Source organism: Mobula birostris, chromosome 1 (genome assembly GCF_030028105.1).
Source record: "Mobula birostris isolate sMobBir1 chromosome 1, sMobBir1.hap1, whole genome shotgun sequence".
Classification (NCBI taxonomy): domain Eukaryota; kingdom Metazoa; phylum Chordata; class Chondrichthyes; order Myliobatiformes; family Myliobatidae; genus Mobula; species Mobula birostris.
Window position 1 is genome coordinate 14,274,903 of NC_092370.1, and position 18,286 is coordinate 14,293,188.

At 46.4% G+C, this 18,286-nt stretch overlaps 1 protein-coding gene across 4 annotated transcripts in view; it reads right to left on the minus strand.

The window, feature by feature from the left end:
* The window catches only part of LOC140195036 (mediator of RNA polymerase II transcription subunit 30-like), a 137,899-nt gene that overhangs the window by 32,281 nt on the left and 87,332 nt on the right, over positions 1 to 18,286 (minus strand). For 3 of the 4 annotated variants that reach the window (XR_011885345.1, XM_072252642.1, XM_072252628.1), the window contains exon 4: positions 16,372 to 16,482. Coding sequence is in view for 3 of the 4 variants with exons in the window: in XM_072252642.1 (XP_072108743.1) it covers positions 16,372 to 16,482 (111 nt within the window). In the remaining variant the exon portion in view is untranslated. The remainder of the gene's footprint in view (positions 1 to 16,371; positions 16,483 to 18,286) is intronic. The other variant, XM_072252651.1, reaches the window with a different exon arrangement.

The window sequence follows — 18,286 nt, forward strand, 5'->3', positions numbered from 1 at the left end:
CATCTAGGAGAAGGCAAACTCTGATCTCAAACCCCCGCTGTCTTGCGGCTATACCCACTCATGGGGGAGGCTTCAGGAGTAAACCCCGAGGGAAAAATCCAGAGCTGGAGTCCCTAAGGATGTCCTACAATGTGTTCAACGCAGACCGGCAACTCTTGCAACACTGCTGGTACCAAACTGCATTGGTGTCTGCTGTTCCTTTGGGTTCATTAAACATGTTGTGGGGGGGAGGGGGAGCTCGCTACATGGGCAACACCTTGCTCTCCATATCGTACTGCCCTGGACAGAGTATATAGGCAGCGAGGACACAACATCCATGGTTAACCCTGACTAATGAAGACCCCGAGAAAAGATACACCTAAAGACACAAAGAAAAATCTTGATCACTGTCTTTGGTTCTAGAGTTTAGGAAACTGGAAACCACGAAGTCAGTTAGTGGGCTTTTACATCTGTCTGTTGTTCACACCAGAGTGCGCTGAGGGCAGCAGGATTGTGTCCTACATGAGCAACACTTCGGGTAACAACCCTAACCCAAAAGGGATGACTACACCCACTTGCCCATCCATTGAGATGTTCCCACAACCAATGATCTTACTTTAAGGACTCTTTATCCTGTTATTTCAGGTTCTCATTATTTATTGCTATTTATTTATATTTACATATGCACAATTTGTTGTCTTCTGCACTCTGGTTGATCTTTCATTGATCCTGTTATAGTTACTATTCCATAGATTTGCTGAGTATGCCCGCAAGAAAATGAATCTCAGGGGTGTAGGTGGTGAAATACACATACTTTGATCATAAATTTACTTTGAAGTTAGGTCCCACACCACCAAGTTCAGCAACAGTTTAATCATCAGGTCCCTGAACCAGTGTGGATAACCTGAACTCCAAACAGATTCCACAACCTATGGCTCACTTCCAAGGATTCTATAACTCATCTTCTCAATGTCATCCATTTATTTATTATTTGTTTCTTTTTTTGAATTTGCACAGGTCTTTTACACATTGGTTGTTTGTCAATCTTTGTGTGTAGTTTTTCATTAATCTATTGTAATTCTTTGTTCCGCTCTGAATGCCCATAAGAAAGTGAATTTATATGGTGACATATATGTACTCCAGGCACCCACCACTCTGTGTAAAAAAAACTTGCCCCTCACCTCTCCTTTGAAATTACTCCCTCTCACCTTAAATACATGCCCTTCAGAATATTAACCATTTCAACCCTTGGGAAAAGATACCCCGTCCACTCTTTCTATGCCTCTCATAATCTTATAAACCTCTATGAGATCTTCGCTCAGCCTCTGTCACCCCAGAAAATAGCGTCTGAACTTACTCAGAGCTTTCAAATTAGTCAGTTGGTTAAGAATTGATTGATAGTTCAAATTTTAAGTAAGTTTATTATCGAAGTACATGATTTATTTCCTTGCGGGGATTCACAGTAGAACCACGACAGAATCAATGAAAAACTATACACAAGGTGGATAAAACAATCAATGTGCAAATATAAAAAGAAAAAAAAACCTAAAATTATGATAATAAATAAATAAGCAATAAATATCAAGAATACGAGATGAAGGGTCCTTGAAAGTGAGTCCACAGGTTGTGGGAACAGTTCGGTGTTGGAGTAAGAGCCAGGCATGCTAACCCTCCCCCAGCAGTTTATTAGCCTTCTGGTTCTGACATATTGTGGCAGTTAAATGAATTCTCTTTGATTACAGGCAGGTTCTCTTTACTACACAAAACAATAACATTCATTATTCCTTCTCGATTTACTCCTTTTCTCTTCCTCCACAATTAAGTCTCCGGCCCTTTACCACTGCTTTTCTTTAGTTAGTTATCGGAGTGTTGCAAAAGAACTTCAGAGTGACCTGTCCACTCATTTTATCTTGCCGCAGGATCGTATACAGCTTTTGGTCTGATACGTCCTACCAAAGCCGTTCCCACAGCAGGAACTCAGGCAAAGCTACGTCTGGAATAAAGCATGCACTTTGTCACAACTAATAAACAGAACAGGCACTCTCACATAAATCAGAAATTGGGTAATAAGTGCCAGAGTGCAAGCTTCTGCAAACTTTAAATTCATGCGAACACAAAGAATATTTCCAGTGAAAGGGAAACAATGCATTCTGCATAAGCAAACTTTAAACAACAATTATTTTCTGATGTATCACTTCAATATTGGGTTCAGTTCTGGTCACCTCATTACTGGAAAGGTATGGAAAGTTTACTCCCACTTGAGGGGAACATGAGGGGAAATGTCCTCACTCAGAGGCTTGTGAGAGAGTGGAACGAGCTGCCAGCACAAGTGGTGCATGTGAACTTGATTTCAACGTTTAACAGAAGTCTGGATAGGCATATGGATGGCAGGAGTATGGGGGGGGGCTATGGCCCCGGTACAGGTCAATGGAAGTGGGCAGTTTAAATAGTTTTGGCATGGACTAGATGGGCCGAAGGGGCTATTTCTAGCTTTACTTTTCTATGACTCTACGAATTTAGAGAGGGTGCAGAGGAGATTCACCAGGAAGTTGCCTGGATTAGACATCATGTCTTATGAAGATAGGTTGAGTGAACTGCGACTTTTCTCTTTGGAGCGAAGGAGGAGGAGAGGTGACTTGATAGAGATGTGCAAGATGATAAGAGTCTTAGATCCAGTGGATAGCCAGAGACTTTCTTTTTCTAGCGTGCAAAATGCGCATAACTTTAAGGTAATTGGAAAGAAGTGTTGTGGGGAGGCATTTGAGTTTCCACACCACAATGGGAGTATTGTGTTCAGGTCTGGTCACCTCAGTACAGGAAGGATGTGGAAGCTTTAGAGAGGGTGCAGTGGAGATTTACCAGGATAAACCTGGATTAGAAAGCATACCTCATGAGTATAGGCTGAGTCATGGCCATGCCTTCTGAGGATCGGTTGAGTGAGCTCAGAATTCTCTCTTTGGAGTGAAGAAGAATGAGAGGTGACTTGATAGAGGTGTACAAGATGTTAAGAGTCATGGATCAAGTGGCCAGCCAGAGACTTTTTTTTCCAAGCACAACAATGGTTAATAAGAGGCAGCATAACTTTAAAGTGAGTGGAGGAAAATTTAGAGGAGATATCAAAGGTAGATTTTTTTTACACAGGGAATAGCTAAGACAAAAGAGGATAATTCTAAAGTGATTGGAGGAAAGTATAGGGGGGACATCAGAGGTAAGTTTCTTACACAGAGAGTGGTGGGTGTGTGGAATATAATGCCAGAGGTAGTGGTTGAGACTGAAACATCAGGAACACTCAGACAGGCACATGGATGAAAGGAGAATGGAGGGCAATAGGCTTCGTAGGAGAGAGGGATCATGCATCTAGGCCAGCACAACATCATGGGCCGAGGAGTTTCTACAGGGCTGTACTGTCCTGTTCTAAAATAAACACCCAAAATATTGTTTCAGATAGATCTGAATCACATCATTCACCTTAAAAAGATAATGCTCTTGACCAGAGTCAGAACCAGACTTAATATCACCAGTGTATATTGTGAAATTTGTTGTTTTGTGGGCAACAGTACATTGGAATGCATACCACAGTAATAAAAGATATAAATTTCATTAAGTACACATAAAAAATTAATTAAGTCATGCAAAGAAGATGGGGAAAATACTGAGGTGATGTTCATGGATTTATTGTCCGTTCAAAAATCTGATTGCGGAGTGGAAGAAGAAGCTGTTCCTAAAACATTGAGAGTGTGTCTTCAGGCACTGTACCTCCTCCCTGATGAGGCAGCAAATGACACAAGGTGATGGGTGTTGTAGCGGTGTGCTACACACAGCGCTAGAATAACCACACGGAGTCGGTGAGTTAGAGTTGCGATAAAAAGATTTATTCAAACTTCGTGGCCTGCTTTAAAGCCTTCCCGTTCCCGCCCTCCCTGGGGCGGGACTGCTGTGGGGAATGCATATTTCCAGACCCTTTCCGCGCGCGGGATTTTCCCCCTGCTGGTGAAGATGGCCTGGCGCCTTTTTTGGGGCCGGCCCGCTGCCTGCACGCGCTGTTTCGTGAGCTGGTTCGTGTGTGCCAGAAAGTGGGTCGCCACACACCCCCCCCCCCCGGAACCGGCGATACCTCCCCCAATGTCCACAGTCTGGATCGGCCTCTGTTTGGGAGGTCTGCCCCTGCGCCACGGTGCCTGAGCCTGGACCGGCTGCGCCAAGTCCACATGGGCCGGTTTGAGTTGATCCACCGTGAAAACCTCCTCTCTCCTCCCAATGTCCAGCACGAACGTGGACCCGTTGTTCCTGATCACCTTAAACGGCCCCTCGTAGGGCCGCTGTAGCGGTGCCCGGTGTCCGCCCCATCGTACAAAAAGAAACTTACAGTTCTGCAGGTCTTTGGGTACGCAGGTCGGGCTCTGTCCGTGCTGTGAAGTGGGGATGGGGGCCAGGTTACCGAGCCTCTCCCGTAGTCTGTCCAGGACTGCTGTGGGTTCTTCCTCTTGCCCCCTTGGGGCTGGTATGAACTCTCCTGGGACGACCAGGGGCGCGCCGTACACCAACTCGGCCGACGAGGTGTGCAGATCCTCTTTGGGCACCGTGTGGATTCCGAGCAGGACCCAGGGAAGCTCGTCCACCCAGTTAGGCCCCTCCAGGCGGGCCATGAGAGCCGACTTCAGGTAACGGTGGAAACGCTCCACTAGTCCGTTCGACTGTGGGTGGTAGGTAGTTGTGTGGTGTAGCTGTGTTCCTAAAAGGCTGGCCATAGCCGACAAGAGGTTGGAGGTGAACTGGGCGCCCCTGTCGGAGGTAATGTGGGCCGGTACCCCGAAACGGGCTATCCAGGTTGCGATCAGTGCTCGGGCGCAGGATTCGGAGGTGGTGTCGCTGAGCGGGATCGCCTCTGGCCATCTGGTGAACCGGTCTATCATAGTTAGGAGGTACTGCGCTCCTCGCGACACTGGCAGGGGCCCCACGATATCCACAAGAATGTGGTCGAACCTCCGGCGGGTGGGTTTGAACTGCTGCGGCGGAGCCTTGGTGTGCCACTGCACCTTGGCCGTTTGGCACTGCGTGCATGTTTTGGCCCATTCACTGACCTGCTTACGAAGCCCATGCCACACGAACCTGTTGGCGACCAGCCGGACAGTTGTCCTGATGGAGGGGTGCGCTAAGTTGTGAATGGATTCGAAAACCCGCCGGCGCCAGGCTGCTGGGACGACGGGGCGGGGTTGGCCGGTAGCTACGTCACATAGTAGGGTCCTCTCACCTGGGCCTACAGGGAGGTCTTGGAGCTGCAAACCGGAGACTGTAGTCCTGTAACTGGGGATCTCAGCGTCTGCCTGCTGTGCCTCTGCCATCGCTGCATAGTCCACCCCCTGGGACAGGGCCTGTATGGTAGGTCTGGAAAGTGCGTCCGCCACGATGTCGTCCTTTCCCGAGACATGCCGGATGTCCGTCGTGTACTCGAAGATGTAGGACAGATGTCGCTGCCGGCGGGACGACCAGGGGTCGGACACCTTCGTGAACGCAAAGGTAAGCGGTTTGTGGTCTGTGAACGCGGTGAAGGGCCTACCTTCTAAGAAGTACCTGAAATGCTGGATTGCCAGGTATAGTGCCAATAGCTCCCGGTCAAAAGCACTGTATTTGAGTTCGGGTGGTCGTAGGTGTCTGCTGAAGAACACCAGGGGCTGCCAGCGACCCTCGATGAGTTGTTCCAGCACTCCACCGACCGCTGTGTTGGATGCGTCCACCGTGAGGGCAGTAGGAACGTCCGTTCTGGGGTGCACTAGCATTGCGGCGTTTGCCAAGGCTTCTTTGGTTTCAACGAAAGCGGTTGCGGCCTCTTCGTCCCAGGTAATGTCCTTGCCCTTACCTGACATCAAGGTGAACAGGGGGCGCATGGTTCGGGCTGCTGAGGGGAGGAAGCAGTGGTAGAAATTCACCATACCCACGAATTCCTGCAGGCCTTTGATTGTGTTGGGTCGGGGGAAGTGGCGGACCGCGTCTACCTTGGCGGGCAGCGGGATTGCCCCGACTTTAGTAATCCTGTGGCCCAGGAAGTCGATGGTGTCGAGTCCGAACTGACACTTAGCCGGGTCCTGGCGGAAGTGGGAGAGATGTTCTTGACGACTACTGCTGGCTATGAGGATGTCGTCCAAATAGATGAATGCAAAGTCCAGGTCGCGTCCCACCACGTCCATTAGCCACTGGAACGTCTGTGCGGCATTCTTTAGACCAAACGGCATTCGGAGGAATTCGAAAAGTCCGAACAGGGTGATGAGTGCTGTTCTGGGGATGTCGTCCGGATGTACAGGGATTTGATGGTATCCCCAGACGAGGTCTATCTTGGAAAAGATCCTTGCGCCGTGTAGGTTTGCTGCGAAGTCCTGAATGTGCGGCACAGGGTAGCAGTCTGGGGTTGTAGCCTCGTACAGTCTGCGGTAGTCACCGCATGGTCTCCAGCCCCCCCGTTGCCTTGGGCACCATGTGCAGGGGGGAGGCCCATGGGCTGTCGGACCGTCGTATGATCCCTAATTCCTCCATCTTCTTGAACTCCTCCTTCACCAGTCGGAGCTTGTCTGGGGGAAGCCTTCGAGCACGGGCGTGGAGGGGTAGTCCCTGGGTCGGGATGTGGTGCTGTACTCCGTGTCTGGGCATGGCTGCCGTGAACTGCCGTGTCAGTACTGATGGGAAATCCGCCAAGACCCTGGTGAATTCGTCGTCCGACAGCGTGATGGAGTCCAGGTGTGGGGCTGGCAACTTTGCTTTCAACCAAGAAGAACGTTTGAAAAGTCTTGGCGTGGACTAGTCGCTTCCCTTGCAGGTCAACCAGCAGGCTGTGGGCTCGCAGAAAATCTGCCCCCAGGAGTGGTTGGGCCACGGCGGCCAGTGTGAAGTCCTACGTGAACCGGCTGGAGCTGAACTGTAGCCGTACCGTGCGGGAGCCGTAGGTTCGTATTGTGCTGCCATTTGCGGCCCTCAGGGTGGGTCCCGGTTCTCTGTTGCAGGTGTCGTTGGAGGTAAAACGTTGATTTCCGCTCCGGTGTCGACCAAAAATCGGCGTCCCGACTGCTTGTCCAGTTGTACAGGAGGCTGTCCTGATGGCCAGCCACCGTAGCCATCAGCGGCGGCTGGGCCTTGGCATTTCCTGGGAATTTGCAGGGTGGTCTACAGCGGCGGGCCTCTGTGCCCCACCGCTGGTGGTAGAAGCACCATTGTTTGTTGGGCTCTGCTGCCGGGCCTGGTCTGGTCTGTCGTTGGGCACGCGGCTTGGTGATCTGTGCGACGGATGCCCTTCTCTCCTTCTTGGCATTCCAAAGCACATCTGCCCGGGCCACCACCTCCCGGGGGTCGCTGAAATCTGCGTCGGACAGCAGCAGGCATATGTCCTCAGGCAGTTGCTCTAGGAACGCCTGCTCAAACATGAGGCAGGGTTTGTGTCCTTCAGCATCTCGTTCATTAATGCTGATGGCGGCCTGTCTCTCAAACCATCCAGGTGCATTAAGCGGCGTGCTCGTTCGCGGCGTGAGAGTCCGAACGTCCTTATGAGCAGGGCTTTGAATGCTGTGTATTTGCCGTCCTCCGGGGGCGACTGTATAAACTCCTCAACTTGTGCAGCAGTCTCTTGGTCGAGTGAGCTCAGCACATAGTAGTAGCGAGTGTACTCCGAGGTTATCTGCCGAATGTGGAATTGTGCTTCTGCCTGTTCAAACCACAGACGGGGTCTCAGCAGCCAAAAGCTTGGGAGTTTTAACGAAACTGCGTGAACAGATGCGGCGTCGGTTATCTCTGGTCCAAATATCGTTTGGGCTGTCGGGGTCACCAAATGTAGCGGTGTGCTACACACAGCGCTAGAATAACCACACGGAGTCGGTGAGTTGGAGTTGCGATAAAAAGATTTATTCAAACTTCGCAGCCCGCTTTAAAGCCTTCCCGTTCCCGCCCTCCCTGGGCGAGACTGCTGTGGGGAATGCATATTCCCAGACCCTTTCCGCGTGCGGGATTTTCCCCCTGCTGAAGATGGTCTGGCGCCCTTTTTGGGGCCAGCCCTCTGCCTGAGCGCGCTGTTTCGTGAGCCGGTTCGTGTGTGCCAAAAAGTGGGTCGCCACAGTGTCACCTTTTTGAGGCATCACCTTTTGAAGGTGATCTGGATACTGGGGAGGCTATTGACCATGATGGAGCTGGCTGAGGTTACAATCATTGTGTTGATATCCTTTTGGGAGCAGAATCTAAGTACTGTTGGATGGCTACTGTCTTGTACATTAATATAGTCACTCATGTATGTCAGTTTTAAAAACATCAATAAACATTCAAATCAACATAAACTTCTACTAAAGAATTGGAATTGTTGGGAGCCTTGTCATCTCTTGTGATTTACAACTGCATTACTGAATAGATGAATACTAACAATCCAGAAGACCCGTATCTAGAATATAGTGGATTCATCTAAATAACCCTTCCCTGCCTATTTAGAATTGCTGTTTTAGTTGATGTGCCTATTCCATTTTTGTTCATCTTTTTGGGTGGGGAGGAGGGGTTGGGGGTCTTTTCTTTCTTGATTTTGTGGCTATCCGGAGAAGAATAATTTCAGAGTTGTACACTTCGATAATAAATGAACCTTTGATAGTTGAGTTTCGGTAAGTCAATTAAAACAATCACAACTTTCTCTACCATTTTAAAAGCAGTCCTGAAGAGAACGGTCTCAGCTTAAAACGTGGTTTGTTTATTTCTCTCCATAGACGCTGCCTGACCTGCTGAGTTCCTCCAGCATTTTGCACGTGCTGCTCAAGACTTCCAACATCTGCAGAATCTTGTGTTTATAATTCCATCTTTTCTTACTTTTCAGCCACATTTCTGTCATTACAATTAGATCATACCCAATTCTAAGTACATACAACGTGAATCTATCTACTGTTTTGTGGATGTATCACGTGTTCACATATGCAACTTTCAAACTGGGTCTTTTCACCCAGGTTAATCTGACCCTATTTACCACTTGCAATTGTTTTTGCTTTTTATTCATTTAGCTTCAAACATCTACTGCTGGTTTTGTTTCTCTGCGTCCTTATCTACAGGAAAGATATCAATAAAATTGAAAGAGTACAGAAAGTTAACAACAGGAATTCTGCAGATGCTGGAAATTCAAACAACACACATCAAAGTTGCTGGTGAACGCAGCAGGCCAGGCAGCATCTCTAGGAAGAGGTGCAGTCAACGTTTCAGGCCGAGACCCTTCGTCAGGACTAACTGAAGGAAGAGTGAGTAAGAGATTTGAAAGTGGGAGGGGGAGGGGAGATCCAAAATGATAGGAGAAGATAGGAGGGGGAGGGATGGAGCCAAGAGCTGGACAGTTGATTGGCAAAAGGGATATGAGAGGATCATGGGACAGGAGGCCCAGGCAGAAGGAAAAGGGGGAGGGGGGGAAAACCCAGAGGATGGGCAAGGGGTATAGTGAGAGGGACAGAGGGAGAAAAAGGAGAGTGAGAGAAAGAATGTGTGTATATAAATAACGGATGGGGTACGAGGGGGAGGTGGGGCATTAGCAGAAGTTAGAGAAGTCAATGTTCATGCCATCAGGTTGGAGGCTACCCAGATGGAATATAAGGTGTTGTTCCTCCAACCTGAGTGTGGCTTCATCTTTACAGTAGAGGAGGCTGTGGATAGACATGTCAGAATGGGAATGGGACGTGGAATTAAAATGTGTGGCCACTGGGAGATCCTGCTTTCTCTGGCGGACAGAGCGTAGGTGTTCAGTGAAATGACCTCCCAGTCTGCGTCGGGTCTCGCCAATATACAGAAGGCCACATCGAGAGCACCGGACGCAGTATATTACCCCAGCCGACTCACAGGTGAAGTGTCGCCTCACCTGGAAGGACTATCTGGGGCCCTGAATGGTGGTAAGGGAGGAAGTGTAAGGGCATGTGTAGCACTTGTTCTGCTTACACGGATAAGTGCCAGGAGGGAGATCAGTGGGGAGAAAGTTGCCGGGATTGGAGGACACGAGTTATACAGGAGGTTGAATAGGAAGTCCACAATCAATTCCTTGGTCTTATTGACGTTGAGTAAAAGGCCATGGATGCGACACCACTCAACTAACTGATCTCTTATCTCACTCCTGTACATCCCTTTATCAACAACTGAAGTTCTGCAAAAAGCTAATCTAATTGTTACACTGTTTGATAGATGTGTCCCAGTTCGCAACGAAGGACTGACACACAGAAATGGTACCTTAAACGCCTGCAAGGGATTAACTTCAAAAAGAGAGGCACCAAACATTTTGTGAACAGTCACAGGAAATGATATATAATAAGTTCTACGGATCAGTGAGCAACTTCACTGTTGTGCAGCCAACAACAGCATCATCCATAACATCACAGAGTTCCAGGCAGATAGAAAACCTTAAAGTACAAAGTAAGTTTAAAATCAAAGCTCATACAATCTTGGTTTGTTTTCTTGCGGGCATACACATTAAATCCAATAAACACAATAGAGTCAATGAAAGACTGTACTCAACAAGACGGACAAACAACCAGCGTGCAAAAGACAACAACTGTGCAAATAACAAGAAGTAAATAAGCAATAAATATCGAGAACATGAGATGAAGAGTCCTTGAAAGTGAGTCCACAGACTGAGGGAACATTTCAGTGATGCGGTGAGTGACGCCGAGTGAAGTTATCCCCTCTGGTTCAAGAGCCTGATGGTTGAGGAGTAATAACTGTTCTTGAAGCTGGTGGTGTGGGTCCTGAGGTCCCTGTACCTCCTTCCTGATGGCAGCAGTGAGAAGACAGCATGGCCTGGGTATTGGGGGTCCCCGATGATGGATGCTGTTTAGTCACGACAGCTTTCCACGTAGATGTGCTGAATGGTGGGGAGGGCTTTACCCGAGATGAACTGGGTCATATCCGCTACTTTTTTTTTTGTAGTACTTTCCGGTCAAGGGCATTGGTGTTTCCATACCAGGCTGTGATGCAACCAGTCAATATACTCTCCACTACACATCTACAGAAGTTTCTCTAAGTATTAGATGTCATACCAAACCTTCGTAAACTTCTAAGGGAGCAGAAGCGCTGCCGTGCATCCTTCCTAAAGGCATTCTCAAACTTTAGCATTTTCAAGGTTGGAAGCCTAAAGTTCCAACTACAATTTGGAACATTTCTTGGAATGAGTTGGACAAATTCTTGGCAATTCAGAAACTACGTAGCTTACAAGCACTCACCCGTGAAGTTTCAGGCCCAGCACTATAATTCTCTTTCAAGAAGGTACAGAACAGCAAGTTACATCACGCCATGAAAATTAACGACATATCCAACATTTCATGCAATCGTGAATTTACAGACCTGGCTTGCAAGTCAGCAAAGTTATGGAAATGCATTTAAGATAGAAAATTTGTAATGGTTTCTTCAGCACAACTTAAAACGTCTTGTGAAATCACGGCAGTCTTTAGGATCTCAATAAGTAAATACAGCGGATTCCTATTGCTTAGCGATACAAAAGACGCTCAGCATTTCACATGTACTTAAAGCAATTTAGGAGCTGATGAAAAGACCTCACCAAGGTTTCACAAATTTCACTTCGACGAAGTAAGAAGATTCAATTTATACTTGAGAGTAATCTCATGACATTCTCGGATGAATGAAGCAGAATATAATCTGTATCAGTATTTTCAATAAATTCTCTCTTACTTGTTTTCTATTACTGTCAGACTTCTTGCGATTTTCTTTGTGTACAGGCAGGTGAAATGTGATATTCTGCACGTTAAGAATTCCACACACCTTTACGTTATGGGAGATGATGCATGCAAGACCAAAGTTATCCACAAATTTCAAAAACCAACAAGCTATCAATTCCATCACAACAGATATGAAAAATACTAAATTCTTGGAGAAAAACATCTCTGGCACCTTCACCTACAAACTGTGGGAAGAACAATCCCCAAGATAAGCATTGCTAAGTTAAACATTTTATACAAAATTGGCTAACACGAGAGAGTACAGCTTTAAGGGGCTTGGAAGTAGGTACAGAGGGGATGTCAGGGGTAAGTTTTTCTTTTACACAGAGAGTGGTGATCATGTGGAATGGGCTGTCAGCGACTGTGGTGAAGGAGGATACAAATAGGGTCTTTTAAGAAACTCCTGGATAGGTACATGGAGCTTAGAAAAATAGAGGGCTATGGGTAACCCTAGCAATTTCTAAAGTAAGGACATGTTCAACACGGTATTGTGGGCCGAAAGGTCTGTTTTGTGCTGTAGGTTTTCTATGTTTCTAAAATTAGATCAGGAGATTGAAAAATCTATACCAATAAGACATAGGAGCAGAATTAGGCCATTTGGCCCATTGAGTCTGCTCCACCATTCCATCGTAACTGATTTATTATCCCTCTCAACCCCATTCTTCTGCCTTCACGCTGAGTAATCACGAACCTATGAACTTCTGCTTTAAATATACCCAATGACTTGGCCTCCACAGCCATCTATGGAAATGAATTCCACAGATTCGCCACCTTCTGGCTAAAGAAATCACCCCTACATCCATTTTCACCTGAATGAATTGCCACAGTAGTAGAAGGAAAGACATATCTGTATGTTTTAGGGTTAGTCTGCATTTTTGAAAAGAGACTAGTTCTTCCCCCCCCCCCCAGAGGTGGTTGATGGGAAAGTTTTCTTCTCAAAGAGTAGATTTAAAGATTAGCTTTATTTGTCACATGTACATCGAAACATGCAGTTAAATGCGTCGTTTACGTCAATGACCAATTCTGGCCGAGCATTGCTCTGGGGGGACATCCCACAAGTGTCACCATAATAGCATGCCCCACAACATACTAACCCTAACCCATACGTCTTTGCAATACAGGGGAAAACCAGAGCACCCAAAGGAATCCCACAATGAGAAGGGAGAAACGCCTTACAGACAGCAGCGGGAATTGAACCCTGATCGCTGGCTGTGAAGTGTTGTGCCAAACGCTGCTATCCCATTCTATCCTGTCTATGCTACTGTGCCGTCCTGTCTCAGACCTCCCTCTAACATGAGGCTTAATGTGCTCAGTGGGCATATCACACCTTTCGCCCGTCAAATTTTGTTGCCAGAACAAGTTCAGAGTTTAGACCATTAGGAGCAAATTAGGCCATTCAGCCCATCACGTCTCCTCCATGGCTGATTTACTCTCTCTCAACCCCATTCTCCTGCCTTCTCCCCATAACCTTTCACATTCTTATTAATCAAACTCCCCTTTAAATATTCCCAATGACTTGGCCCTCACATCCGTGGCAATGAATTCCACAGATTCACCACTGTCTGGCTAAAGAAACTCCTCCTCATCTCTGTTCTAAAGGGATGTCCTTCTACCTGAGGCTGTGTCCTCTGGTCTTGGACACCCCCACGATAGGGAACATCTTCTCCACTTCGACTCCATCTAAACCTTTTCATATTTAATAGGTTTCAATGAGATTAGATTATGAGAACACTCAGTCCTCTTTTATTGTCATTTAGAAATGCATACATGCATTAAGGAATGATACAATGTTCCTCCAGACTGATATAACAGAAAACAAGACAGACCAAAGACTAACATTGACAGAACCACATCATTATAACATATAGTTACAGCAGTGCAAACAATACCGTCATTTTTTTTTAAGATTATGAAGACACGCAGTCCTCTTTTATTGTCATTTAGTAATGCATGCATTAAGAAATGATACAATGTTTCCTCCAGTGTGATATCACAAAACACAGGACAGACCAAGACTGAAAAAACTGACATAACCACATAATTATAACATATAGTTACAACAGTGCAACAATACCATAACTTGATGAAGAAGTCCATGAACACAGTAAAAAGTTCAAAGTCTCTCAAATGTCCCACATCTCACGCAGACGGGAGAAGGAAGAAAAACTCTTCCTGCCATGCCCGACCACAATCCGTCTCTGAGTCATCCGAAAACTTCGAGCCTCCGAATCAGCTCTCTGACACCGAGTACTGAGCGCCATCTCTGTCCGAACGATTCGACCTCAATCTCGGTCGCCAACAGCAGGCAAAGCCGGGGATTTTGAGGCCTTCCCTCCGGAAGATTCCCGACCACGCAGTAACGACAGCAGCGAATGAGCGTTTCAGAAATTTCTCCAGATGTTTCTCTGTGCTTTCACGTCCATCTCCATCAAATCAGAATTGTCCACGGCCCCTATTTAAAGGATACAATATCATTTTTCACCAGAGGACTATGCCCTCCGATAAAGAACAGACCATGGGCACGGTAAAAAAATGTCTCAAGTCCCGATCGACTCCCGAGTCCCCGATAGCAGGTGGCAAAAGGGAGAAACTCCCTGCCATAAACCTCCAAGGCACCGACAACTGCCGATGCCTTGGAAGCAGCCGACCACGGCCGACACTGAGTCCGTCCATCTGAAAACTTCCAGACTCCGAACAGCCCCTCCGATACAGCCTCCCGAGCGCCATCCTTTGCCGAGCGCCTTCAACCTAGCCCCGGCCGCCAAAACAAACAAAGCCGAGGATTCCAGGCCTTCTGCTCCAGAGATTCCGGTTACCACACAGTAGCAGCGGCAGCGAAGCGGGCATTTCAGGAGTTTCTCCAGATGTTCTTCCGTACTGTCACGTCCGTCTCCATCAAATCAGGATTGTGCACGGTCCCCTACTTCACAGATTACAGATATCATTCACCGGAGAGGCCGCGTGTGCTGTGTCGCGCTGCCATCTTCTCCCCTCCTCCCCATTCTTTAGAACTCCGGCAAGGACAGGCCCAGGACTGAAGTTTAACAGCTTCTTCTCGACGGTTTAGTCTAATGGAAAGTCCTCCCGAAGAGAAGCTCAAAAAATTTGTTGGTGGCTTGGGTTTAGAAAAATAAGTCAGCTTTATTATTGAAATGTGTCAACAGTGTCATTTGAACTGTCTCTCTTTCCAGCTGCAGAACAGAAAGGCTGCTTCTCATTAGTAATGTCCCGGAACAGCTGAAGTGGTGGGAGATTCAATTTAAGGATTTTAGCAAAAGCAGAATGTAAAACACATCAAAGAAGATTTTACTCCCTCCCCCCATAAAACTCTGAACAAAGGGTAATCTCCCACAACCCACCTTCCATTTGTAGGCCCCATAATAAACTTTAACCACACCAGTTAAAAGGAAGCAGGTGGGACAGTATATTTTCCTCTATTTCTGGAATCCAGCCCAGATTAACAGGATGAATTCTCCCTTGCTATTTATATTTCTGCTGGCTACAAGCTCAGACCCATGATCTCAAATTACTGCACAGCTTGGCTGCAAAATGCTGCAATGGGAGAGTATGCTTCACAGAAGACTGTTATGATGCATTGCTGAATTCAAATAATCCATGGCTTTGGTTTTTATAAGGAAACTCTGAGCATTCACAGTGTAGCAGTATTCCTTTTCCCACTGCTCCTGTCATGATTTTATTGAGCATAAAACTTCTCAGCAAATTACAGCCACTGGCCACTTTATTAGGTACACCTGTACGTTAAGGCAATATCTCATCAGCCAATTATGTGGCAGCAACTCAGTGCATAAAAGGCATGCAGACGTGGTCAAGAGGTTCAGTTGCTGCTCAGACCAAGCATTAGAATGAGGAAGAAATGTGATTTAAATGACTTTGACTGTGGAATGTCTGTTGGTGCCGGGTGAAGTACCTCAGGACCTCCTGGGATTTTCTTGCACAACAGTTTCCAGAGTTTACAGAAAAAGGTGTGAGAAACAAAAGAAAAATCCAATGAGCCACAATTCTGGGGGCGAAAACACCTTGTTAATGAGAAAGTTCATCAGGAAGGTGGCACAGGAACCTCAAGACTCGCTCCACCAGGTTCAGGAACAGTTCCAGCTCTTCAACCATCATCAGGCTGTTGAACCAAAGGGGATAACTTTCCTCAACTTCACCTGCCCCACCACTGAAATGTTCCCACAACCAATGGACTCATTTTCAAGGGCTCTTCATCTCACGTTTTCAATATTTATTGCTGATTTATTTATTATCATTCTTTCTTTTTGTATTTGCAGTGTTTGTTGTCTTCTGCACTCTGGTTGAACATCCAAGATGGTGCGGTCTTTCATTGATTCTGTTATGGTTACTATTCTAAAGATTATATTGAGTATTCCCGCAATAAACTTGAGCTCAGGGGAGAACGGCCAGACTGGTTGAAGCTGACAGTGAATCAAATAACCACACGTTACAACAGTACTATACAGAAGCACATCTCTTAATGCACGACACATCAAAACTCTCAATGCACGACACGTCGAAGCTGGCAGTGGATGGCCACACCGGCTTCCAGTCCTATATCCAAAAACAGAGGCCACTGAGTGCACGATCCATCTGACTTCATTCATAAGTATTAAACAATTAAATATATAGTTTAATAAAATGTTCAAAAATGTTTCTGTACCTTATTTACCTCGACAATCTCTCGCCTCTCTTCATTTGCTAAACGGAATTGATTTGCCAAGCTGTGATCTTCGTGTTTCGTACTTTCATCCTCCACGTAGGGAATCAATTGCTAAGGAGATATAATAATAATAATAATAATAATTGCTGATGCTTTTGCTGAGGCAGGAAGGGGTAGTGGGAGGAGGAGGAGGGAGGGTTGATGCGTTGCTGCTGCTGGTACATAGGGAGGGGCTTTGAGGTTCTAACATTTTTCTGTCATTTGTTCTTTGGGGGTTTCTTATGTTATGTGAGTGTCCGTGAAGGGTAAGAATTTCAGGTTGTAATCTCTGATATTAAACGGAACCGCTGAACTCTCATATGCCACATTTCTTTTTTTGCAGCAATGCAATGCATAAAATTACAACAACACTGTGCAAAGGTCTCAGGCACCCTAGCTTTATATATGTGCTTGAGACTTCTGCACAGTACTGTAAGATTAAGTTTATATACATAGACTAATTGCATGCACATAAAGTGTTCTAAGTGCAAGAGTATCTGAACTTAATGCAACGCTGACAGTGGCTGGTGTGGATGTAGTGGGAGGGAGTGGTGGAGCGCTGTGTGGGTTAATGGGTGGAGGAGTTGATCAGCCTGATGGCTTGGGGGAAGTAACTCTCTAGGAGTTTGGTGGTTCTGACGTGGATGCTCTTCTCTGATGGGAGCAGGACAAGCAGTCCATGAGCAGAGTGGGTTGGATCCTTCATGAAACTGTTCCCCTTCATCCAGCACCTTCTATATAGGGTGACGGGTGGATAGTCATCTCTACCAAAGGAGGTGTAAGGCGCTCCTTCCCGCAGGTCACCCTTCGGCAAGATGTAGTAGCTTACTCAGACAACCCCCCCCCCCTCCAAATATCAGAGTCAAGTGAACCCATGGGAGCAGGTGGTGGATGGTCATATGAGCAGCTGGTGCATATGACAAGTCTTGGTTATGTGACCACTGATGCCAGGCAGAGAATCTCTGCGGAGTACTGATAGTGGCTGGGGTCCCCTCCATCTTGTAAAGATACTGCCCAGAAGGCAAACCACTTCTGTAGATATATTTATCAAGAACAATCATGGTCAAAGACATTGATCACCCATGTCCTATGACACGGCAGATAATTATGATGATTTCTGTATATACAGTAAATCCATGATATCAGGATGCCTGCTGCCAGTGATGTATTAGGCAGTTTAAACAACTGGTTGTAGAGCCCTCCTGTTCTATCTACTATATAGTAGGTGTAGTATATAGTATGTGCACTATACTCATGTCAGATTAGGTTCCTCCAAAACGTCTGCAAAACTATTTGCCTGTGATGCTGCTGCAGTTACAGTTGTGCTGGAAAGTTTGTGAACCCTGCACAATTTCCTCTATTTCTGTATAGATGATCTAAAATGTGGTCAGATCTTCGTGCAAGTCCTAAAACGAGATAAAGAAAACTCAGTTAGATAAATAACACAAACTTGTTCATTTATTTGACAAAAATGGCCCAATATTATATGTACCCATTGGAAAGTGTGTGAATCTCTGGGAAAATGCCTTCTACAAATACTATTTGGAGTCAGGTGTTCCAATCAATGAGATGAGATTGGAGGTGTGGGTTGTAGAAGTGCCCTGCCCTATAAAAAAAGGCAAGGTCAGGTTACTGATGGAGTCTGCTCTTCTCAAGAAAGATCTGTTCATCTGCACCAAGCCTTGATCAAAACAACTTTCAGAAGAAGAATTGTAGAGATGCATGAAGCTGGAAAAGGCTACAAAAGTATTTCTAAAGACCTGAGTGTTCATCAGTCCACAGTAAGAGAAACTGTCTACAAATGGAGGAAACTCAGTACTGTTGCTACTCTCCCTAGGAGTCGGCACCCCACAGAATCTCAGAAGCTTGCTAAAGT